This window comes from Lethenteron reissneri, chromosome 33 (genome assembly GCF_015708825.2).
Source record: "Lethenteron reissneri isolate LAM-NWPU_2019-01 chromosome 33, ASM1570882v1, whole genome shotgun sequence".
Lineage (NCBI taxonomy): Eukaryota > Metazoa > Chordata > Hyperoartia > Petromyzontiformes > Petromyzontidae > Lethenteron > Lethenteron reissneri.
The window spans coordinates 12,630,829-12,655,838 of NC_083811.1; the positions used below are offsets into that span (position 1 = coordinate 12,630,829).

Consider the following 25,010-nt stretch of genomic DNA (forward strand, 5'->3'; position numbering starts at 1 on the left):
CTCAATACTCTGATAGTGCGCTATCTTTGAGTTGTACGCCTTTTGGCGTCATCTGGTCCAACACCAATGGAGACTAGGCTCTAAGAAAAGCTGTCTCGGGTGTGGACCAATCAACTTCAAGGACAGTGCATATCATTATCATCATCAGAGTTGTTTCTTTTTGTTTGCATTTTGAATGCTTGTGTTGTGGTTATTGCAAACATGATGCCTTGTATAAAGGTGTCAGTTTTTGTACCAGTTGAAAGGGTAAAAACCTATTACTATAAGTGTTAAATCGTGAATGCATAATTATTATCTAGATTTATATAGTGCCTTCACCAAGGCGCTTTACAGGATTGATCAAATTGTACGCAAGATGATAATGGTTTGTTATTAAAAGTGGCGGTGTGTAGTTTTAGTGACAGTAGAACAGGCGGGGATGGTTGGGATAGGCCTGGTCGTATCTGAAGGGCGGATAAATATTGAGGCATCGTATTCGGAAGACAAAGGGGGATGGCCAAGGGTGGGGACTGGGCAGTGGAAGAGGGCCTCTGCGAGCGAGTCCCCTGCACCGCAGACGACGTTCACGTCCGTGCAGCACAGCAGCAGATCCCCGGCCGGACCCACGGCGAGGAAGAGCGTGCAGCGCCGACTCGGCTCGCCTTCACGCTCAGCACGCCGACACGGTAAAGACTCCCCCGGTCGCAGGTCCCTCCCATGCCGGGGGCCGCACGAAGCCTCGATGCCCTTGGGTAGCTGTAGCCCAGGCGGATGTGCGGCCCAGCGAAGGAGCCGCCCGACACTGGCGACGGAGCAGCCCAGCGAGCAATTGCCGGCGGCCAGGCCGCCAAGAGGATGCCGGGTGGACATGTGAGTAGGCAGGGGACACAAAGGGGGGGGGGGGGGGGGTTTGCACCTCGAACCTGCCAGCTAGCGTTGTGCTTACACCATCCTGCTTCCAAAGTACATTCACCCATAGCCCAGTGGTGCTGGCTCAGTATTGGAGTGTTGTTGGCTTCTGTAATGCACTGCCATACATATTAATGCAACAGTTCTATGAGAATTGTAGATATTTAGGTCGTGTGGAATATAACCATTGCGGGGAGCGGCAGTGTTGCGGTTGGCACACTACACTACGAACCCAGCCACCCAAGTTCGATTCCCACTCACGGCCAACAGTGATGATTATCTGAATCGGTCCTGGGCCTCCCCTAGGTCGATTTAGCCTCAAATGAGAATTTTTCACTTCTTTTCGCACCGTATATACCCAACCATGCGAATCGGAAATGCAGTGTGTAAACATCACCATTGAGGAGACAAAGGAGGTCGGGCGTGGTGCTGGCCTTCCAACCCCCTTGTGTGCCCTGCCGACCATAGGTGCTCGCTAACAGCATTTGCCCGAACAGTCTGTTAAGGCTATACAGGGGATCTGTCATTGGTGTAACCATAACAGTGGTATACCACGAAGGAGAGTGAACTCGGGTGGGCCAAAGGGATTCTAGATTTGAAGCTTTCGTGACTGCAAGGATTCATACTCTTAGGTTTTTTCGGTAAAGTCACGTAGGAAAAAATAAATATTAAAATATTAGAAATAATCATAGAAATAAAATAATAAATCACGACGTTTCGGAGGCAACACAAGTCTCCGTCATCAGGTGAGACCGTCACAGCTATAAGCCCCTCCCCCTTAACTTGTATTTAAGAGCTTGTCTCTTGGAATTTTGCGTCACTTGATACAGTAAATTTAGCTGTGACGGTCCCACCTGATGACGGAGACTTGTGTTGCCTCCGAAACGTCGTGATTTATTATTTTATTTATATTAGTAGTTCAATTGTTTTATTATTATTTTTTTCTACGTGACTTTACCGAAAAAACCTAAGAGTATGAGCCAAAGGGACATTTGGTGGTGCAGGGCCTGCCCCAGCACACACCTAGCACCTTGCATGGTGGAGAAACAAGAGCAGCACGGCATATAAAAAAACACACCGAGGTCGTATCTCACAAAAGGTTTCAATGTTATGTGATCGACAAACCTGCTCCCCCCCCCCCCATTTGCAGGTGTGGATCCATATCTGGCATCTGGAATTATCATTCAGGTACATTACAGGATTAACATTCATTGCATATTTCCAATGCACATTGTTATAATAATAGGGTTTTCCCCTTTTTTTTCTGGCCACAAAACTGAAACCTTTTTACAAGGATTCATGTCTGCATTAATCACAATACTTGTAGTCAAATGCAAACAAAAAACACACTATGATAATATATACATTGTCCTTGAAACTGATTTGTCCACACCAAGGGACGGCTTTCTTTTGAGCCTCGACCCAATTGGTGCTCGACCAGAGGACGCCAAAAGGCGTACAGCTCAAAGACAATGCACTATCAAAGTAATGAGGGCTCGGGGTGAGGGTAAAAACCCTATTATTATATTTTGGTACTGGCAAAGGAGGTCTAAGAATGTACATTGTTTGTTATTACTTTACATTTTCAATTCAGTTTTACATACACTACCAATATGAATCTAGATTTAAAGTTTTTGTGAATGCAGGAGCTGAGAACTGATGGGGAGAGATTTGTGTTAACTATTATAGTAAAGTCACGTAGGTATAAAATACAAGTGATTTAATTTTATTTTATACCTACGTGACTTTACCGAAAGAACCAAAGAGTATGGATCCCTTCAGTCACGAAAACTTCAAATCTAGATTATTATAGTAAACAATACAAAATGCTGCACAGTAGCAGAAAATTATTACTCTTCATCTTCTAGCATATGACAAGTCGGTGTAAATTATACATCCGGGATTAAGCTTGTGAGCCATGTGATAGCTTTGGGAGTAGCGCTAATACTGTCCAGTCCAACGGAGAGCAGGCCTAAAATGCAGTTGTTTGTGATGCGGTCCATTGTTTGATTCGAGTGGCCACAGTTATTGAACTGTGGGTCATATTAACGTTTTCCACTTGAGGAAGAGGTGTGCGCAGTCACTGTTCTGAAGTGGTTGATGAAGCCACAACAGTTTTCTTGGTAGATCAAAGCCGTGCGGAGCAGTGGTGGTGCCCTCATTGAGGCTATTGTTAGGAACTTCAGTAAAACTCCACAGCATTCGCCAGCGGCCTTCAGTTGATCCCGCTCCGTCCAATATCCAATTGTCTCCCGCAATCCCAGATTGGTTTCCAGGATCTCGGACGAGTTTGTGGAGGGTCGAGCAGCTCTTGGTGTAATGGGAGGACAATGCTTTCTTGGATTTTGTCCCACCTGGCTTGATATCACAGCATCCCTGTGGAAGTTTTCTGGCCCAATGTTGGCCAAAACAGGAAGCCACTCGGTGGGAGTACGTTTCAGTGTGCCCACTATTGTTCTTTACTTGTGAACAACCCAAATGCTGATACTCCTAATAATAAGCCATTCTGTTTGGGTCATAGTCACATTTATACGAATACAGCCAATTTTAAATGGCACAAGTGTGCTGATATTTCTTTCCCTAAATTCACCATGTACAAAATGTCCGAGTGTGATAAAAGAAAAACACGATTGTTTGTCGACATTAGTTCCAACTTGTAACAAGCCAGCTTTCAGACCGTCATTTTTTCTTTCAAACGAACTTGTCAGAACTTCGATCACATCGATGTTCTGAGGCTCCATAAATTTCAACGTGAAGTAATCTCCTGCAACGGGCGTCTTTCCCCAGAAGTAGCCACTTTCAGTGCTGTAGGCTTTCTCAGGTCGGTAGTCTTCGAACACCTTGATGTTTGTGTGAAAGGTGGCGGCAGGGTTATCGGCCACATTTGCGGTACTCTCCTGGAAATCGCCGTCCTTCAATTCATTCCGAGTGCCTTTGAAGGATGAGTAGAGGCCCATGTGCTGAAATAACGCCGGCTTGAAATTTATGGGATTGTTTTGTGTTAGAATAACACGGAAGTGTGTCAGAAGCCAATCGCACGGCATCTCCTGGTAGAACAGGAACAGAAATTGAGCAAGGGTGGGGAGGTCATTACCATGGTAGAGCTTGCCAATGTAGCCCAGTTTGGAGAATTCTAACGTGACCCAATATTTCTTTTGTCGTGAAGCAATGGCCTTCTGAATTGTGGTCAAAAAATTCTTTGCACATTTCAGATCATCTTCCAGCATGAGGTAGTAGTCAGCAAGGTTGGCACAGAAGCCAATTATGAATGAGTAATCAAGGTTCTGCTTGGAGCGGAAGCGCACTCGATCCGGAGGGTCATTGTAGTTGGCCTTGAGGCCCTCAAGGGAGGGGTAGATCTCCTCCGGTGCGTGGATCAATAGAAGTCGCTTGGCTAGCACATGGCTGGGGAACATTTTCGTAATTATACGTGCCGTCATCTCGCACCACGCCATGTTAAAGTCGCACAAGTGCACCACTACTACCATCTGCTGAAGTTCCATTGAGCTTGACTGCTCAAATATGGACCTCAGGGTGTCTATCAAGTATGGCTCATGTTTCCGGTTTACAGAACAAAGGCCAATCGCAAGGAACTCTGAAAGAAAAAAAAGCACAGGCACTTACTCATTGAAAATGTTGCACGTGTGTGTTTGAGGTTGAATTTTAAATACTACTTTGTAGTTTACAACATGTAAAAACAGAATCTCTCTAGTCAAACATGGAGTGGTTCCGCTCTGTTATGCCGGGGACGAATCTCTTAAAAATAGCCACTGTGGACTTCCTCCAAAGTCGTATCCATTTTACCAACCCTGGAGGAAAGATGACCTTTATTTTCTTCCTGTGACTGGGTTTGGAACTCACAGCCTCTGCCTTAAGCAGAGCGATCTGCCACAGTGCAAATAAATGGGTGAAGGGGTCTATTTAGAATGCTAATAACACGATCACTTGGAATCCATCAGCCGACAGCTGCATCTAAATGTTCATAGAATACATTTATTTTTAAATGTAACAGACAATATTTCAATGGCTTGCCTTGTTAAAACAATGCAATTTGGTACCTTGAATTTATGGTCAGAAGTCATCTGCAATGTCAGGGAATAAAGCTATCCAAGTGATCATCCAGTATTCAAACTTCTGTTTTTTTAGTGTATTACAACAAATAACAGAGGTGGGTAGGTGTATTTGTTTAATTGTTAAAATCCATCACAATTTCATGGTGAAATGTAATCGTTACTAGACATTAGAGATGTCACTATACAGCACTTACCCAAAGAGTCCAACCAAGCCACAAAGATAAATTGCCATCAGTAATTGAATGTATTAGCAAATGGGGAAATAAAATGTCAAAACAAAGCAATTACAAATAAAAAAATATATGGAACTCAACTCTTTTCTGTTGTCAAGATGTCCTCTGTGATGTTGCTGAATTGGAGCCTTGTGGTATTAAACATTAGTATTCGAGAAGTGGCTTTGCCCTCGTGAGGATGTGAAGCTTCAGAGATGATGTCCAGCAGTTCTTGCGTAATCACTGGCGAGTTGATGTGTCTCTAAATCACAAACAATGCATATATTCATAGTGAATACAAAACTGGGAATAACAATTCATCCGAACGCTCAACAACAACTGCAAATGCCCGTCTTTGCAGCCAGAAGAATGTTATCACGATGTGCATGGACAGATGGAACCGATGTATCAGTGCTCTAATTAAGCCCAGTAACCAGTAGGGAGGTACTCTACTCAAGCAGAAAGGCAACAAATACTGAATATGCTTCACCATACTGGATTTGCAGGTGGCACCTGTCTCCAATGGTAGTGTTCACACACCCACACCAGGCACTTATTTAATGAAAAGTTGACCTAGTGGAGGGCCTGGACAGATTTGCATATCCATTTGCCACTGATGTTATCATTGGGCCAGCGTCATACTGGGTCACTGGGATCACATTGCAGTGCACCAACTACTACACTGCGCACATCTTACTCACCCGTTCTCAGCCACCCACCATATGCTAGCACTCCACTCGGTGTTGTAAGCCACAGTGGAGGCTGCTGGGCAGCTTTTCTTCCAAAGGTCTCCATCCTCAAAACAATTGGCAGTTAAAGGGTTAAGTTCTTAATTTCCACTGCCACCGTTTACCCAGAAATTTTAACGGGTACACCATAATCTGCAAGTCACGTGTGTTCAGGTAAAGTGTTGGTATGTGCCCATCTCTTCCATGATGCCTGGCCAGTGTGGAAAAAGTAGGTTCTCGAGAACAGATCTCCCCAGTGAAAGCACTTGTGTGCTTGGGTCGGGAACACAATATAGTATTCATGAGCACCATATGAGACTCCTCATTGTTTTCGGACTATGTATGAATGCTTTCACCATTTTATGAACCTACCGACGTCTTGTATGACTGTTCCCAGGACAGCACGAACGCCATTAAGAGCACGAGGCTGACAATGATGGTGAAGAGGAGCAGCACGCGGCCGCATTTCCATTGCAGCCTCATGCTCCTTGCAGACCTGCAGTCTGCCAGATGTGCAATATGTGCAATCCTCAACACGTGCATCCATTTACGATTATGGACATGATAAATTATTTTACCATTTTCAGAAAAAGGATGCTTTAACCTTCAACCTGTATTTGGCTCCAAATAGTAGGTTAAAGTAGGAAAGTACATTTTTTATGGCAACTTACAAGTACAACATTTCATGGCTATAATCCATTTTAAATATAGTTAGAATGTGCATAGATTGCAATCAGCTCTATTCTATATTTACTGTAACATTAAATAGACTTTTGTGAAAATCACATCGCTCCGAACCCACCAACTCCCCTCAGAGGTAGGGCCTGTAAAGTCGTTGTTATGAACTTGGGGGGCCGAGGGATATGGGTGGTTCAGGGTCCATGCCAAGCTCGTGCCTCATTCCAGCCCTTGGTTATTACGTAGGTCATAAGAGTTACCCATTTATGAATGTACTTACTCAAGAAACTTCCGTTTTCCATTCAGACCAATTGTTGAGTTACAATTAGGTTGCAACAGGTTATAAGGGAGTAAAGGTTAAAATATAGTAAAGTATTCCCTCGTAAAGTATTCCCTCATAATGCATGAACTTGCTAACCACAACTTTGGCCATCTGCGAGGGAAATAAAGTAAGAGATACTTTCATATTTACTTATATATCATGTTTATTTGTGTTTACCATTTATTTTGTGTTATCATAATTTGCACGTATATAATAGCTTATGTATCTATTTAATGTAGTGCGTAAAAAAAAGGTTTTCGTAGGACAATATCATCAACGAAATTTCATATTCACAAGCATCTCTGGAACATAATCCTCGTGAATAATTAAGGAATATTGTATTATAACTTGAAGTATGCGACTAACATTTTAAAAGCCATTTTGCAGTGAGATATAAGACTTAACTCCTGTGAAACACACTATTGATGCGAGTTATTAAATCCTTTATATTAAGTTCACTTGCTTGCTTGCTTACGACCGTTGCAAATCTTTCGGTCGTTTTTTAACCCACTTCCCGTGATCCAATCGAGCTGACATTTTGCACACAGATTCGTTGTGCGTGACAATGTATTTTGGTGAAAAAAAATTCCAAAATTTTACACCTTTTAGGAATTATTTTTTATATTTAATTACCAATTGCTTAATGGTGGCAGACAATCATCTGACCCATAGGTGGCAGCCATCTCAAGCCAGAGGACGAGAGGACTCTAGCCGCCCGTTTCAAAGACCAATGTGGGCTGGGTTGTGGCCCATTGAACACGCATATAAAGGATTTATAGTGAAAAACTTTGTTTTTACGGGTAATTTTTTTTATGTATTAGTATGGAATGCAGCTGTTGTGACCAGTGGCAGAAGTGAGGCCACGGATGAGAGAAAGGTGGGGGACAATGTGGCTAATAAAGGGACGTGATCATGAGTGAAAAATAATCATTACAAAGGCCTTCTTTTTGGGACCAGAGTTGATCAATAATTGAATATTCTTCCTATCTTTCAATTAACCATTTCACTGGGGGGCATGTTGGAGCTCTTCAACCACCACTTCATACAAATTCTAACACCGATATGTCCTATATGTTTGTTGTGTACGTTTACATCTGCCAGCCAGCTTTTTGTTTATGTTGTTAAATTTGAGTAAGTAGCACTGAACATTAATTTGAAATACTGCTTGATATTTTGACATAAAATCACTTAACTTAGAACAGGGGTAGGGCAATCTCTGCTTCGTGACGTAATAGTGCATGTGTAATGACATCGCGGATGTCACTGTGTGGTGCCGGCCCTAGAGGGGCACGGCGTGCGATGTACTCACATTGCGGACATCACGTATATAGCGACATCGTGAATGTCACTGAGCAATGCCGGCTCTAGCGAGGCATGGCGTGAGATGCACATTGTCATCGTGGACACCCCGTGGGTGGGTGTAGTACCAACCCTAATGAGGGCTTGGTGAGCGCTGGGATAGCGCAGTGGCACCACGCGTGGCTTGCAGTGCTGACTCCTACAGGAGGGAGTGTGGGAGTGTCAGCCATGGGATGAGGTTACCCTAGGCCATGGCACTCTGGTTGACCCTGGAAGACACGTGACCAGCAAGATCTACACAAGGGCCCCAGGTGGGGGCTTGGGGGTGGTCACGTGTCAGGGTGAGATCCTACGGGAAGGGTCGAGGTTTCTCGAAGGTGGTCGTGGCCAAGGGCAGGGCCAGCCACAACCCAGGAGCATATAAACCGGGGCCGCACAGGGGCCAGGGTTCAGCGTTGTTGTCGTCATCTGAAGATCTACGATCTACCTTCTACATCCAAGAAGTCACCAACACGTGGATGAGGACTCCAGCCAGGGTCCTGTCCGTTGTAGCTACCCCCAGTAACCAGTGTATTTAGCCTGGTGGTCCACCACCATAGGTTATCTGGTAAAGGGGCAGTAACCCCTTTGTGTTATGTGTTGGTGTAAAGAAATGTGTTGCCTCCAAAGAGTAAGTCTGCGACTCAGTTGAATCTACTACATATGTATTCACATGCATTGCGGCTCTTGCAATAATGAGTTTTGTACCGAATTCGAATTTTTATCTTATTTTGGTTGCCAACCCCTGGCTTTTAATGGACTTTCGGTGTCTTGTGCAGTTTTACTAATCAATGTATTACTACTCCGTTCTAAATCTATATCCTAATGGAAATATATATTTCAACCTTGGGACGCAAGTTCGTACAATCGATAAATAACAAACCTCTCGAGAGCAAGAATAAATATTGTATTTAATTGATTACACTGGTCAACATACTTTTTCGGGCATAAGGTATTCCAACGGGTTTAAGGTAATTTTGGGGTACTGATTCCAAATCTGGCATCAGTTTTTGTCTATCACATCAGGTTTTTGAGATATGAAATGTTGCATTTTCAATAAAAACTGCAGAAGAAAATATTAAATAAATGTGGATATCTACATAAAATGATATTATAAAACACACTATCCTAAAAATACAGCACCATATTTTAACACTAAAGCAGTCACTGACTTGCAACAACTTTCAATCATAAGTGACAGAGTAAATTTCGGGTAAAATCAATTAAAATGGGGTATGCCGATAGCATAAAAATTAGATGTGATAGAGTAAATATGAGACCAGATTTGGAATCAGCACCCTGAAATTAGTCTAAAACATCTGCAAAAGTCCAGGCCAGAATTTTTTTGTTTCTGTTGACCAGTGTTATTAAGACCCAGCTACACAACAAGAGTCAATCTTGAGGGTACCCCAATGGGTTCTCCCTTATCGCCAGTGGTAGCGAATGTTTTCATGGAGAAATTTGAGACAGATGCCATCAAGACATCCACCCTACGTCCTTCCTTGTGGAAGAGATACGTAGATGACACGTTCGTCATCTGGCCACATGGCCTGCCAACACTGAACCAATTTCTCAACCACATCAATTCCATACACCCGTCTATAAAATGCATCAAGCACTGAACCAATTTCTCAACCACATCAATTCCATACACCCGTCTATCAAATGCATCATGGTAGTGGAAAAGGATGGCACGCTACCGTTCCTGGATGTTTTGGTCGAGAAGAGACCTGATGGCTCGTTGGGACATTCGGTCTACAGGAAAGCCACTCACATGGATGCCGATCTAAAGCCTGACTCCCACCACCATCCAGCCCAGAAGAATTCCCTCATCAAAACACTACACCATAGGGCCCATTGCATCTCCGACTACCACCACCTAGCGAGTGAGTTGGAGCACGTACACCAAGCCCTTAGGATGAACAGATACTTGGACCGTACAATCTGCAAAGCTGCCTCCCCAGCCATGGGGAGACAACCTTCTGAGGGTCCAACCAAAACCATCACGTTACCATACATAGCAGGGGTTACCAAAAGATTTCCAAAATCTTAAACAAACACAATATCCAAGTTCGTTTCAACACAGTACACAAAATCCGTGATTTAATCCCATCTGTAAAGGATGTGATTCCTGGCATGCAATACCCTGGTGTCTACAAACTGAGTTATAGTTGTGGCAGCAGTTACATTGGGGAAACGAAACGACGTGTCTCGGACCGCGTTCGTGAACACAAGGCAGATCTGAAACACGGTAGGACGAATACCTCTTGTTTTAACGCAGTGGGCTCACACGAAATAGATTTTTCCCAGACGGAGGTACTCTGTAAACCTACCGGCTACCTTCAGAGATTTGTTCATGAAGCCATTCCAGATACATAAATACAGACACAACTTCAACCGAGAAGATGGGTACAAACTGAGCAATCATTTGAAGAACGTCATTAACCAGGTAAAGTCTTAACTGACTTTGAAGTTTCCATCCTACCTGCCTATGTCAGCTGTTATTTCCGACTGTGTGTCTCTCTCTAGATGCCTCTCTTAGATCTCTCACATGTCCTTTGGATTGCACTCTCATGCTCACATGTCCTTTGGATTGCACTCTCATGGTGCTAATCTCTCATGAACACTGCTGTTGTGCGCATATGCGGGCATGACACTCTTATGCGGCGACGGAAGCTCATTCATGCTAATCTCCCTAATCCCTCCCTCCCTAATCTCCCCCATTAACACAACTGACGTACTTACGTCCATGAGTGGAATTCCTTTCCAGCTCAGACCCCGCTTGCTTGCCCATCGCCACATATATAACCTCTTGTGACTGCTCTCTTCGCTGGTTCAGCAGTTCCACTGCTGGATTAGATTTTTTCCGCCTGAGGACGACCGCTTGTGTTGCGATCGAAACGTTGTGATTTATTTTATTTTATACCTACGTGACTTCACTGAAAGAACCAAAGAGTATACAACAAGAGTCCCCGACACGTGCGGCTGTGTATGGTGAGCGGGGCTACTCGAGACTGGCGTGGTCGAAGCATCACGTTTTATGTTAAAAACACTTTGGCAGTATGTATTTGCCTCACTGAAAGTTAAATTTTGTTTAAACAACAAATATAATAATTACACGAATGGACAAATAAAATTATTGCATGTGGAATTGTTTGAAAACAATCCAGTCAAAAAGACAAATGCTGCATGGGTAGATCTTAAATTATTATTTTGTGTTAATGCTGTACTATGCTACATTAGAGTACTTTATTGGGTTATAGTACAATGCAATGTCATGGTATATTGTCTACAGATAGACTCCGAGATTATTTCGACTATAAGAGGTTTTTTTTGGTTAGAGCGCGTATATATATACGCGACGTTAAACCCGCCAACACCCGACACAGCCAACTAGTAAGGGGTGTCACGTAAACAGAACGTGACAATTCGTCACTAGTACAGCACTAGTGTGCAGTGTATAGTGTAGTGTATAGTGTAGTGTATAGTAGTGTAGTGTATTGTGTATAGTAGTGTATAGTGGAGTATACTAGTACAGCACACCGGTGTGTTGGAGAGCCAAGACACAACATTTACAATCGGAGTACGACGTTTCGCCAGTATGTGCAGACTGAAGTCAAAACGGGGTTCCGCTTGGAAAAAGAGCTTTATAGCTCATCGGATTCCTCAATTTTAAATACATATTCTGATTCTGACATGTAATTGGCTTCCAAAGTTGCACTGAGCACAACGCGATGTCACCCATATGAGCAGACCATTGTATGCTAGTGTCAAGACATAATCACAATTTAAAATGCACTATTAAGTGCCATTATACTTGACCATACAAATAAAAACATTAATAAACTAATAACTTTTCCAGGTTAATACATCTGCCAGGGATTAAAATAACTAAAGGTTAAAAGGGTCTCCCTCCGCAAGGCTGGCAGAAGATAAACTGTAGGTAGCAGTGAAAATATATTGTGAGGTTAATCAAACACATTGATGTTTACACGTAGCGTTTGCAAGGTGCATGAATGCTTATCCTGCACAAAAGAACGTTCTTACTGCGTGTGTTCATTTGTTTACTTTTATTGTAATTTTTTTCTATCTACGCGACTTTACCAAACGAACCATAGAACAGTGTTCATGTTCGAGTTAGTGTTTCCTGAGAAAAATAAGTAACAGGGAATCTTTCACTGCTGTTGGCAGCCCTGATATGCAAATCCCACGGTTATAAGTTGAGCACTCCAACCACAAAACTGGGAACAAGTTTATCCGAACGCTCAACCACAAATGCAAATGCCTGGCTTTGCAGCCATAAGCATGCGATCACGCTATGTAATGGAAATGGTCTTTACAATGGTTGCAAAGTGTGGGTTTGTGGTGGGTTTGTGTTTCACTATGCAATTCAGCAATGGACTCAGACACAACAGATATTACCCCGTACTTATAAACAACAACCGCCATGCATCACTAAGTGGCCAGGCGATGTGCACGTTAGGGCCTGCTGGCAGGTCATGAGACAGACCCAGGTGCCATGGCTTGACTGGTCGATACACCATCTATGCCCCCTACTCTGCCAACTTGCTTTGTTATAAGAGCAGAGATACACTTGTGACAAGCACTGTACTCTATACCTCAATACACCTATTCAGTTATAACTCCTTTGCTTTGGGAATGTAAAAGTGCAGTACTGTCAGGCCCTTAAGGTACCTATTACAAAACTAAAATAATGCCGCCCATTTAAGCAAGCTGTGGAAACGTAAGTACTGTACAGTGGCCATTACATATTGGCATACCGTTATTTTTGGATGCCGAAAATCTATGGGATATTGCATAATAGTGTTGCTATATGCTCTATACGGTATGGCAGCAGCAGTGGCACACATTTCTTGTGCATAGCACTATGAACCGAACGATCTGAATTCAATTCCGAGCTTCAGCTGATAGTGGCAATTTATATCTGAACCAGTTCTGGGCAACAACCGCACAGATCAGTAAGGTGGTTTATTATCAAGCCTCATGACACAATCATCATCCAGCAGTGGATTGACCCAGGGCTGTAAATGTATTGAATGTATGCAACAATGCAGTACAAAACTTTCCACAATCATTGTTTCAATTCCTCACCATTACTGCCATCTAATGTAATAAACATGCATCATATCACATTAAAAAATGTCTAAATGTTTAATTTACCTGTTCATATAATTTGTTCAGCTACTTTTAGGTCCTGCAGCGAGAAAAACCCATCGGGTAAATAATTTCAACTATTTATCTACTTATGTCATCACATGTAATTTCTAAGAAACATTTTCACACAGAATAAAATTGAACAGATTGCTCATAATGCATAACTGCCTCTTGCAGCTGTCATTCAAGCTTTTAGTCCAAGTATTTAATCCAGCTTTCAATTTCCAGCTGTCAAGAGCAAGGGCTGTCATCATTTTCGCAATGGAAAATAACAACTTTGGGCTTTTACAGATTTACACTCTTTGGGGTGATTCATCGAGAAGCAAATTGCCCCATACAGTGAGGGAAAAAAATATTTGATCCCCTGCTGATTTTGTACGTTTGCCCACTGACAAAGAAATTATCAGTCTATAATTGTAATTATTTGGACAGTGAGAGACAGAATAACAACAACAAAATCCAAAAAAACGCATGTTAATTTTTTTAATAAATTGATTTGCATTTTAATGAGGGAAATAAGTATTTGACCCCCTCTCAATCAGAAAGATTTCTGGCTCCCAGGTGTCTTTTATACAGGTAATGAGCTGAGATTAGGAGCACACTCTTAAAGGGAATGCTCCTAATCTCAGCTTGTTACCTGTATAAAAGAGACCTGTTCACAGAAGCAATCAATCAATCAGATTCCAAACTCTCCACCATGGCCAAGACCAAAGAACTCTCCAATGATGTCAGGGACAAGATTGTAGACCTACACAAGGCTGGAATGGGCTACAAGACCATCGCCAAGCAGCTTGGTGAGAAGGTGACAACAGTTGGTGCGATTATTCGCAAATGTAAGAAACACAAAGAACTGTCAATCTCCCTCGGCCTGGGGCTCCATGCAAGGTCTCACCTCGTGGAGTTGCAATGATCATGAGAACGGTGAGGAATCAGCCCAGAACTACACGGGAGGATCTTGTCAATGATCTCAAGGCAGCTGGGACCATAGTCACCAAGAAAACAGTTGGTAACACACTACGCCGTGAAGGACTGAAATCCTGCAGCACCCGCAAGGTCCCCCTGCTCAAGAAAGCACATATACATGCCCGTCTGAAGTTTGCCAATGAACATCTGAATGATTCAGAGGACAACTGGGTGAAAGTGTTGTGGTCAGATGAGACCAAAATGGAGCTCTTTGGCATCAACTCGACTCGCCGTGTTTGGAGGAGGTGGAATGCTGCCTATGACCCCAAGAACACAATCCCCACCATCAAACATGGAGGTGGAAACATTATGCTTTGGGGGTGTTTTTCTGCTAAGGGGACAGGACAACTTCACCGCATCAAAGGGACGATGGATGGGGCCATGTACCGTCAAATCTTGGGTGAGAACCCTCAGCTAGGGCATTGAAAATGGGTCGTGGATGGGTATTCCAGCATGACAATGACCCAAAACACACGGCCAAGGCAACAAAGGAGTGGCTCAAGAAGAAGCACATTAAGGTCCTGGAGTGGCCTAGCCAGTCTCCAGACCTTAATCCCATAGAAAATCTGTGGAGGGAGCTGAAGGTTCGAGTTGCCAAACGTCAGCCTCGAAACCCTAATGACTTGGAGAAGATATGCAAAGAGGAGTGGGACAAAATCCCTCCTGAGATGTGTGCAAACCTGGTGGCCAACTACAAGAAACGTCTGACCTCTGTGATTGCCAACAAGGGTTTTGCCACCAAGTACTAAGTCATGTTTTGCAGAGGGGTCAAATACTTATTTCCCTCATTTAAAATGTATAACATTTTTGACATGCGTTTTTCAGGATTTTGTTGTTGTTATTCTGTCTCTCACCGTTCAAATAAACCTACTATTAAAATCAGCAGGGGATCAAATACTTTTTTCCCTCACTTTATATCCACAAATTACAACCAACCCACCCACATGCATAAAATTAGAATTAATTTAGAGTTGCCTAAGGTTGATGAATTTATACAGCAGTGTAATCGGGCACAAGGACATCACAAAGTATCGTAGATTAGTGGAAATAATGTACTATTTTTTTACTGGTAGGAACCCACTGGTTCCACCTGCCCACAGGGGATTATTGTGTCCGTCCGTCGTGCAGGGAGGGGCTGGGTGGGGAGGGGCTGGGTGGGGAGGGGCTGGGTGGGGGGTGTGAGGGGTGGGGCTGGGTGGGGAGGGGCTGGTCACCCCGTGGTGCCCTTATAAAACTCAACGTTTAACCTACTCACACCGGCTTGTGCCCGCCCTCACAGTCGGGAATATTTGCGGAATACACCACGCCGCCGTTGACCCTGGCCATTGACCGAGCAACCCAACGTTCCTACCAGCTCCCTCCGCAAGCAATGTGTTTAAATACCACGTCAAAAGTTAGACATTGCAGTAGAAATGCTACACAAAATAAAGTAGGAAGCATTATGAATGTGATATTTTTTATATTTAAATTTATGTTACACAGCTAAACAATCTTGCGATGTTGTCTGTAAACCTAGCTGGCTGATAATACAAAAAAAAGCTTCGATGCGCTGTACAACATTAATAAGTTGCATTTTCTTAAAGCAGTATTTCACAATGCTTACTTTTAGACAACCGAATGAACCGGAAACAGCTTTGACGCATCTCCATAAGCAAGTTAACAAGGTCCATGACGTGCAAGTAAACCAATTCCTCCAGAATTAATGTGCAAGTACAACAACAACAAAAGTAAAGTAAAACATGTAGTGTGTATTCACCTTTTAGAAAACGATTCTTTGACGAACGAGTCCTTTGGAAAACGCTGGGCTTTTATTCATTCCTCTATACAAAGAAACGCGCAGATGAGAGACAAAGCCGACACCATTCTTTCAGACCGAAGTGCGCAAAGCACCCAAGCAATATAAAACGAAATGTACAAACCCACACTCGTGACGATGTTGCCAGCCATTCAGCAGACGTTACACGGTTAAATATTTACGTAAAAAAAAAACTGTCGCAGATAAGACCGCGTTCTAGAAACTACACTGGAAGTCAGTCTATTGCTGGGGTCATAAAAGGTGTCAAATTATTAACGGATTACAGTACAGGTAACTATTGACCTGTCTCTTTGGAAGAAAAACAGTCCATCGAATAAAAACAGAAAAGTGCACGATTTGTGATGAATATTGTACATAGTACACAGGCCAGCCACTTCTGTCTTTTTCTGAAATAGCAAAGGTACATGTAACAGTATCCATAAGAGGTTTCTTGGGTTAGATCGCGTAAATATATGTCGTTAAACCCGCCACCACCTATGTGTAAAAATGTAAGTTTGTTCCAGCTAATTACTATCATAATTTCATATGGTACTGAAGTACTAGAAGTTTTGATGTTTGTATTTATGCATATAAACAGTACATGAGTGCAGTAGCGCTCACTTAAAAAAATGGTTAAAGTACAGCAATTGGCTAAACATTTGTTTTACTAAAATAATCACGTATGTTGAATCAACCATCAACCCCAAAACCTAAATCAACACCAATTGTGTTAATATATATAAGTCAAGACGCCTGGGCAACCGACGAGCAAACAATCGAGATTCCTGCACCTCCGATGAGTACGTTTAGCTACGTACAATGCGAAGGAGTTCAACACATGTACAGATCTGAGCAACTATTCCTCATTGGAGCAGGAGGACGCTTTGCCTTGCCCCAATCGCTATTGAAGAGTGTGCGTTCATAACGCGAATTGGATATAACGTGATGTATTAGGAAGCACGTTTTTTTCCATAACGTGGATGAGAATTGGATATAATGCGATTGAGTGATAAGAACGACATCGCGTGAGTAGGAATAAGCGGTTGTATGGCCACCTCGGCATCGCACAAGGTGGGATGCTGCTGGATGCTTTCAGATGCTACCCAGACGCCTCAGTCTTTGTTCAGCCTGCATACGCATCTCTCATTATCACAAGCTGTGCTTTACCCCGCATTATATATAGTTTATTACAAGAATATTTTTCCATAAAGTGGTGTTCTTCAGGAATGCAACTACCACGTTGCAGGAGAACAGACTGTACTCCAATTCCTCTCCCGACAACAAATTAAACCCCAGATTAAGTCAATATTACTCTCACCAACATCTTCAAGAGCCTCCATGGACTTGCCTCTGCCTCTTCCCTGCCATCGCAATATTCCCTCCATGCACTTTCCTCTCCGACAACCAAGGCCTTCTGTCGAAGCTGTGGGGACAGGTGTTCTTCATTGCAAGGCCCGCGGGCCACTGGCGTCCCCTCGTGGCCTTTAGTGCGGCCCCCGACAATATACAAATGTCAAAATACCCCTTACAGGCGGTGTGACGGCCCTCACATTGATGTCTTATTCACGAAAGTACCCCCCCCCCCCCGTCAAAATTAGTGAAGGACACTGCAGTGGGAGGTCACCTTCTAAACCACTTCCCAAACGACCTTGAAGTCTTCCCCCCAGTCATTCATCCTTTCAAGTCCAGGCCACTGTCGACTGGCTCATGGTCAACAATAGAGATGATCACCGCCTAACACCTGCTTGAGAATGGACACATTTTCACTTGACGACCTTTTCCTTAAAGCAAATTCTGAGTCTGCTTGAGCACAAAAAAAATGTTGACATAGCACCCTAATATTACAGTTGAATCAATTTGACGGAGCAAACTTCCTGGAAGATATTTTTCTTGTTGGGCTCTCCATATCAAGTGTAAATTATATGGTTTTAGTATGGCCATAGAGGGAACTGTAATCCAGTCTACATCCGAGGCCAGAAACTTGGGAGTTATCGGAGACCCCAGTTTGAAATGAGGCCCACGTATGTATAATTACCGAAAACGCATTTCTCCCCCATTCACGCAACAAAGCTCAACTAAGACCCTATGCAGTTCCTTCCTAATGTAGAAAGGCTGGTGCATGCCTTCATTTAATCAAGGTTGGATTACTCAAATGCCTTCCTTGCTGGCGTTTCTAAAAGTGTTTTAAATAGACTACAAACGCAGTTGCCCACATTTTAAATGTAAATCGTGTGACCGTATTACTCTTTCTTCCCTGCACTGGCTCCCTATAAAGAACAGAATCGTCTTTAAGGTTATTCTTCTCACGTTTAATGCATTAAAGGGAGGTGGTTCCGAAATCTCGCCGATCTGCTTAAGCTTTATATACCACTGAGAAAACTAAGATCTGCTGATTCTGGTCTACTCGTTAATCTAAAGACCAGCCTTTGTTCTATGAGACAGAGCTTTTTACAGCTCGGCTCTGCCATTGTGGAATTTCCTTCTTCAGTCCATTTGGGAATCTGTGTCTGTTACCCTTTTTAAATCACATCTTAAAACTCACCTGTTTTTAAAAGCTTTCTCCGTAACTTAAGCTTCATGCAAAACGCCTTGAGCAAATTGCGCCATAGAAAACCAAGTTTATTTTTCTCATCTTCGCAAACAGTGTCTCATTTCACATTCAGCATGGGTATTATCCAGTTGACATTAACCTTGTGATCTCTGAGCAGCAATGCTACCAAAGCATGATCCTGAGCGAGGCGGCATGTGACACATACTTTTGCAGAACACATTGTTGGCTGGTCATGCTCAGTTAAACTAGATCCATGTGATCCAGCATTATTTTTCAATGTGAAGGCTTCATGCAGTCCAAATGCATAACGTTCTGGGACCCATGTGACAATACGTAAAAAGTTACGTGTGCTTTAAATTTCAACACGAGCCAATTTGGCTATCCTTTTAAATAAAACGATAGGAATGCAATTTTAACAGTCTGAATCATATGGTTAGCAAAAGTCTGTTTAGGCTTTGCCACAATGTAATGTTCCAAAAAGTATTTGCAGACAAGTGAAGTATGCATTCTTCACAACTTGCTCCGACTTACTCTTCACTCTTTAGAAACACTACCTTCTTATTCTTCACATCTCCGATTAACACGGTTAAAAACGTACGGTGCCAAGTTCAAAATGCATACATACATACTACTTGCTTGTGTTGAACCAGTGCTGCTGAAATTACACTTTTGGAAGATTATGTGCGCTGATGGGGTGTTAAACACGCATTTTCTTTTTTATATCGAGGAACAGATATGAAGGAGGCATATTGCATATTTTTTTTTACCATACATTCGATTGGTGGTTCCTCTCATGTTTAAGAGGTGTCTGTAATTAACCTCCGTTAAGTCTACATATTTCCATATTGACATGTATTACAATTTACCACTTTTATATTGCATGTAACATTGTAAAACCTTCTAGTCCTGCGGTAATGTTCTTTTTTCACCTGTGATTACCCGACCCGACCAACCCATTTTAGCATTGCCAACTTACCCACGACGCGACCCACTTTAATTAGACCTGCAACCCGATCTTGCACATTTCTTATACCTCCAATTGGATACTTAGACGATTCCAGCAGTTTTAAAGCACCAACTACCAAATAAAAAAAAAATCTGCTCATAAATATGAATTTTAAAGAGTTAACCACAAATAAAACAATATATAACCATGCCTAGCACACATTGTCGACTCTGCTAGTACATATATCTACAGAGTGGCTTGTTATGTAGCAATTAGTGTAGAAAGTTGTGCTTTATAAAAATTAATTTGAAAATGTCCCCGCTTCAAGTTCTTGTCAAATTCTGATTTACCCATCAAAAGATGTATCCTCCACACAATATAAACCCTGCTCTGACATTTGTTTGACCTCATCCGTCGACATAAAAAAAGTGGTAAAAAAAGTTAAATTAAGCTTACAGGTCTGCTCTTTGGGTCTTTCGGTAAAGTCACGTAGATATCTACGCGACTTCACCGAAAGCTTTAAGTCAAGATCTTACAGGTCTGGTAAGCCATCAACTCGACCACGTATTCACTTCGGCTCCAACACGCGCACTCGGACGCTGCGAGCACTGTCCAAAAACAGTATGAAATGTAGTACTGCCCAATCTATAGAAAATGTTCATCTAGAAAGTGTGCGGGTCACCCGTGAGTCACCAGACATGACCCGAACTACAAGCCATTACAGTGGCTGCGTTTCGACCAGACGCGCAGGTTCCCACAGGTACCTGGCCCGAAATGCAGGACTTTAGCTCCCACCACTGTACTGTTGGCTTTATAGAAAATTATTACAGTAGATGGCTTATGCCTGTGACCAAATAACCCAGTGTACCACATATTGTCAAATATATAAGCCAAGTAGGGTTGCGCTTGGATGAAAAACCACCGTGCGCAAGATACATCTGCAACAGGCGTTGTGGGCAGTGCAGCAAACGACAATGTTCTGCAGGGCCCCCACTCCCATCAACACACATCAACCACCGTGGGCGAAATTAGTCAAACTTCTCACGGCCCGCAAGTTGTGAGGAAGCCCTCATCGAGCAATGGATAAAAACAAATGGGCTGTACAAATACATGGTTTATACAGCATCTGCTTATTCTTGACCTATTTTGCTAACGTTCTCACCGACATGTGTATAATATTTAATCTTGATCTAGTTTTCGAATTTTATGCTAAATATAGTACTCTACATATAGTCTGTTGATAAGGAAAGACTGGTGAATGTGAATAAATAAAATCCTTACTTGATGTGCCGTTGGTATGGGATATGTGGTATATTATACCACTTCAGCCAGCAACAATTAGGGAATCAATATGACCCCTAATGATGACTTGTTGGCTTTGTCATCAATTATCCTATTTCTCTCAGTAGGTATCGATTCAGTATTTTGGTATCCCATTAAGAAATGCTGATACAGAAACAAGAAATGCTTTGTTGTATACGTGCAACTTGCTTTGTGGACATAAGGGCAATAAAACATTTTTTTTTTTAATGTGTGGTGTCCAAATACCGCACATTGCATTGTCACAGTACAACATTCTGGGGGACAATTTATCAGTATCCATTTGCGTACAATAAGTGTTTCAACAATGTGAGGCTTGAAGGAGTTGAACAGCGTAAGAGAATATTGCCTTTCTCTATACTCTTTGGTTCTTTCGGTAAAGTCACGTGGGTAGAAAAAATAATAGACCACGACGTGTCGATCGCCACACGAGCAATCGTCTTCAGGTGGGAGAAGACGATCGCTTGTGTGGCGATCGAAACGTCGTGATCTATTTTCTTTTTCTACCCACGTGACTTTACCGAAAGAACCAAAGAGTATGGATTCCTGCAGTCACGAAAGCTTCAAATCAAGATTAGTCACATTTGTCAATAAAACCAACGTAAAAAAAAACATTTGGTAACCGGACAAAGCTAAAGTGCACATTGCTTTAAATATTGGAAAGTTTTTTTGGAGTTACTAAGAACGTATTCCTGTATGAAAAAGGTCATATTTGTGAACGTCGATAGGAAATTACCTTTGCACCATGGACACACTGTGCTGGATGGGTTTAGGCATTTAATTAAACCCAAGAGTTTCTGGTACTCAATCGTTACAAATTCACGTTTAAAAACTGGTCATCATAAAATATTGTGGAAAGTGTAGTCTCCATCCCGTATCCACCATCTCTCTTGCCTCTGTTTATGTGCTATGAAAAAGGACCACTGCCTGAAACGTTACCGATAATATAGATATTGTACTGCTGATTGTTGAATTTTTTTGTTATTTGTTCCTGTGCACTTCTGCCAAAGCAGCAGCGCCAAATAATGTTTGTTTTAGGCCACATGCCGTTTGACAGTTGGTAATGTCAAAGGCCACTCGATTTCTGAGCTAGCTAGGTGAAGCTCAAAGTAGCTTGAGGGAAACGTCGTATGTTCATGTTAAATTTAGTCATAACAAGTAAACCCGTAAAAACAAAGTTTTGCACTATAAATCCTTTATATGCGTGGCGGCGAACTTAATATAAAGGATTTAAAAATATATTCGCCTGTGGAGGACGCGGGGATCGATCCCGCGACCTTTGGCATGGGAAGCGAGGGCGCTACCAACTGCGCTACTCCGCCACGGCCTGTGGAGGGGTTACGCTCTGGGCTCTTACACTCTGACGTTCAGCCAAAGCCATGAATGCGTTCTATTTGAATATATGTAAAATAATTTTTTTTTGCCTAAAAAGTGTAAAATTTTGGGAATTTTTTTTCACGAACAATAATTGTCTGGCACAACGAGTCTGTGTGGAAAATGTCAGCTCGATTGGATCACGGGAAGTGGGTTAAAAAACGACCGAAAGATTTGCACGGTCCTAAGCAAGCAAGCAAGCACGCGAACTTAATATAAAGGATTTTAAAAAAAGTCTGAGGGCATCAGTGAACGTTATTGGTCAGAATTTGATCAATACATTGGCACATTTCTAAACGTGACAACCTTGTCAGCTGGTTGAGGTATGACAAGAATTTTGACATAAAACGTGGCCTAAGCCAAAAAGAAAAGGATCAATGCATGAGTATGTAATTTTATGCAAAAACACTGCCTTAAATAAAAACATGTAATACGTAAAATATTTCACAGTTGACGTTTCAGGAAATAGTCCTTCATAGCAGACATCGATTTAATGTGCTATGAAGAAGGGTCAGTCAAAAATGTCGCCTACGAGATATATATTTTCATGGTTAGTGTTAGTGACAAATGTGTCCCAGTCTTTTTGTTGATGGTGCTTATTCACCACTGCCAACGCAATATTACCAACTAGCAGTGCGACTAACGTTCTGAACAGGTCATTACATCTTCTTGGTTCTTTCGGTAAAGTCACGTAGAAGGGAAGTAATAAAATAATAAAAATAAAACATAATAAAATTATTCTCACGACGTTTCGGCCACAACGCAAGCAGCCGTCCTCAGGTGAAAACCAGGTCCGTCGAGGCGACAGAGTCTGAATGAAACAGCACACGAGCTTGGAGCATATATATAAGCTGGGCGCCTTGACAAATGAATTTGCATATCAAGAGGAATTTAGCATATTTATGGGAAATGCAGGAATGTGATTAGTACTGCATATGCATGTGCATTATGCAGGATTAACAGCATCAAAGGGAGCTGCAGTTGCTGCTGCTGCAGTTATCTGTAAAGGTCATTACAGGTAATTACCAGCGAAACGTCGTACTCAAATTGTAAATGTTGTGGCTTCAACACACCGGTGGGCTAAAGCAGTGAACTATTTGTCTTTGTCAACGTGACACATTTTTACTGATTGGCCGTGTCGGGTGGTGGAGGGTTACGACACATTTATAAATAAACGCGATCTAAACCCAAAAACGTTGATTATGAATAACATTGGTCGCGAAAGCCTGCGTGTTAAACTGGTCATTACAGGTAACCCGCCGCCACACCACATGGCACGCTCGACCCGTGCCACCCGCCACGTGGAGATTCTCGTGCTCCGAGACTCCTCCCCTGCGTGACGTCACCACGCAGCTGCTCCACGTGGCCCCGCCCCCCTCCCCTCGTGCGCCGCAGAGTTGTCAACAACGGCGACTCCCGACAAGAAACGCGCGTGAACTTTAACACAACCCCACCAGCCTCAGCGGTCAAAACGTTTCAGATCAAAACAACCGCAGCACCTTAACCCACTGCTCCCGCAGCCGCTGTGCGAAATCAGCAAAGGTCTTATCCGCCGTATTACAGCCAGATCTCATGTTTACCCATAGCGTGCGGTCACACACCATTCCTAGAAATCCCGCCGGAGCCTGTGCGTAGGCCTCCCGCGGCACGCAGCCGGGTTGGGGGGGGGGGTCCGGGCGACGATGTCCGAAAGCGGAGAGACTCGGCTGCCGATGCTTCAGCAGACAAAGGCGGCCCTGAGTCGATCGTGGGCCTTCGTGTCGCGGCACCTGAGCGTGTCCGAGGCGCACACGGTGGAGTTTTACAGCAGGGAGCTGTGGAGGTCATACCTGGGAGACGCAGAGCCCCGGGCGATGCAGCAGCAGCTGCTGCTGATGCTGCGGCGAGATTCGAAGGGGACGAATCTCGGGCAAGCGGAGACTCCGAGTGGTAGGTGGAGGAGGTAACGAGGAGCCACTCATTCATTCATTCACACGTCAATGTTGCAGACTACTATGACTAACCACCACGACTTCCTGTCACTACTACAACAGTACGGTTACCTAAGCAGTCTGCGTGTGAACCACACACACCACTGCATTCCTATCACCAGTCGTGTATCATCACATCAACTGTCCACCACCACCACCACCCCTGTCCTGCATTGCCACCAGCACTGTCGCCTCTACCCACCGTCCAGTCTCCTACCACCACTGCCTCCTGTCGCCCTATCAGCACCCAGTATCCATTACATAACCCTCACCAAAGATGTAATATCGCCACATGTAGTCTTTTGTCACCATGACCACCACAGCTACCTTCTGTACCACCACAATCCATGATAATCACCACAACCACGAATGCTTACCTGATCGTACTTAATTTATGTCCGCTGCCTCTTATCACCTTCTACCACCACCACTTTCGCTTGGCTTTCTGAGCCTCAATCATTTTCACTGAATCCCAAGAATATGAATCCCAAGAATCTCACTGTCGCTGTTCCGGTTGCAATTACATCGTCGCTCTACGTGATTGAGTCGAGTTCTGCTTCTCCCCGTGCGCGTTGGCCTTCTTATAGGAAGCAGCAGGGGAGAGATAGGGGAGAGGGCACGGGGGTCGAGCAGACGAGGAGGCATTTAATGGATCGATTTGACAATGGATCGCAGAT

General features: G+C 43.2%; 2 protein-coding genes across 13 annotated transcripts in view; one reads left to right on the forward strand and one right to left on the reverse strand.

Moving 5' to 3' along the window:
• Positions 1-1,978: 1,978 nt before the first annotated feature.
• LOC133350358 (alpha-1,3-mannosyl-glycoprotein 4-beta-N-acetylglucosaminyltransferase C-like) lies at positions 1,979-24,865 on the reverse strand. Of its 7 annotated transcripts, none has more exons than XM_061564656.1 (5): positions 24,711-24,865; positions 16,134-16,197; positions 6,274-6,404; positions 5,276-5,435; positions 1,979-4,483 (listed from the first exon to the last, which is right to left on the reverse strand). In XM_061564656.1, exons 3-5 carry the CDS (start codon positions 6,382-6,384, stop codon positions 3,348-3,350), a joined length of 1,407 nt encoding a protein of 468 aa, XP_061420640.1. In that variant the 5' UTR covers positions 6,385-6,404; positions 16,134-16,197; positions 24,711-24,865; the 3' UTR covers positions 1,979-3,347. The 7 variants fall into 7 exon arrangements, with proteins under 7 accessions (XP_061420640.1, XP_061420641.1, XP_061420642.1 ...); XM_061564657.1 differs by lacking the exon at positions 24,711-24,865 and adding an exon at positions 24,193-24,572; XM_061564658.1 differs by lacking the exon at positions 24,711-24,865 and adding an exon at positions 13,421-13,454 and having other exon boundaries at positions 16,134-16,574.
• The window catches only part of METTL25 (methyltransferase like 25), a 48,847-nt gene continuing 32,507 nt past the window's right edge, over positions 8,671-25,010 (forward strand). For 4 of the 6 annotated variants that reach the window (XR_009756046.1, XR_009756045.1, XR_009756047.1 and 1 more), the window contains exon 1: positions 23,749-24,292. Coding sequence is in view for 1 of the 6 variants with exons in the window: in XM_061564652.1 (XP_061420636.1) it covers positions 24,046-24,292 (247 nt within the window). In the remaining 5 variants the exon portion in view is untranslated. Of the gene's footprint in view, positions 8,871-23,748; positions 24,306-25,010 lie in introns of those variants that run through there. The other 2 variants (XM_061564654.1, XM_061564653.1) reach the window with 2 other exon arrangements.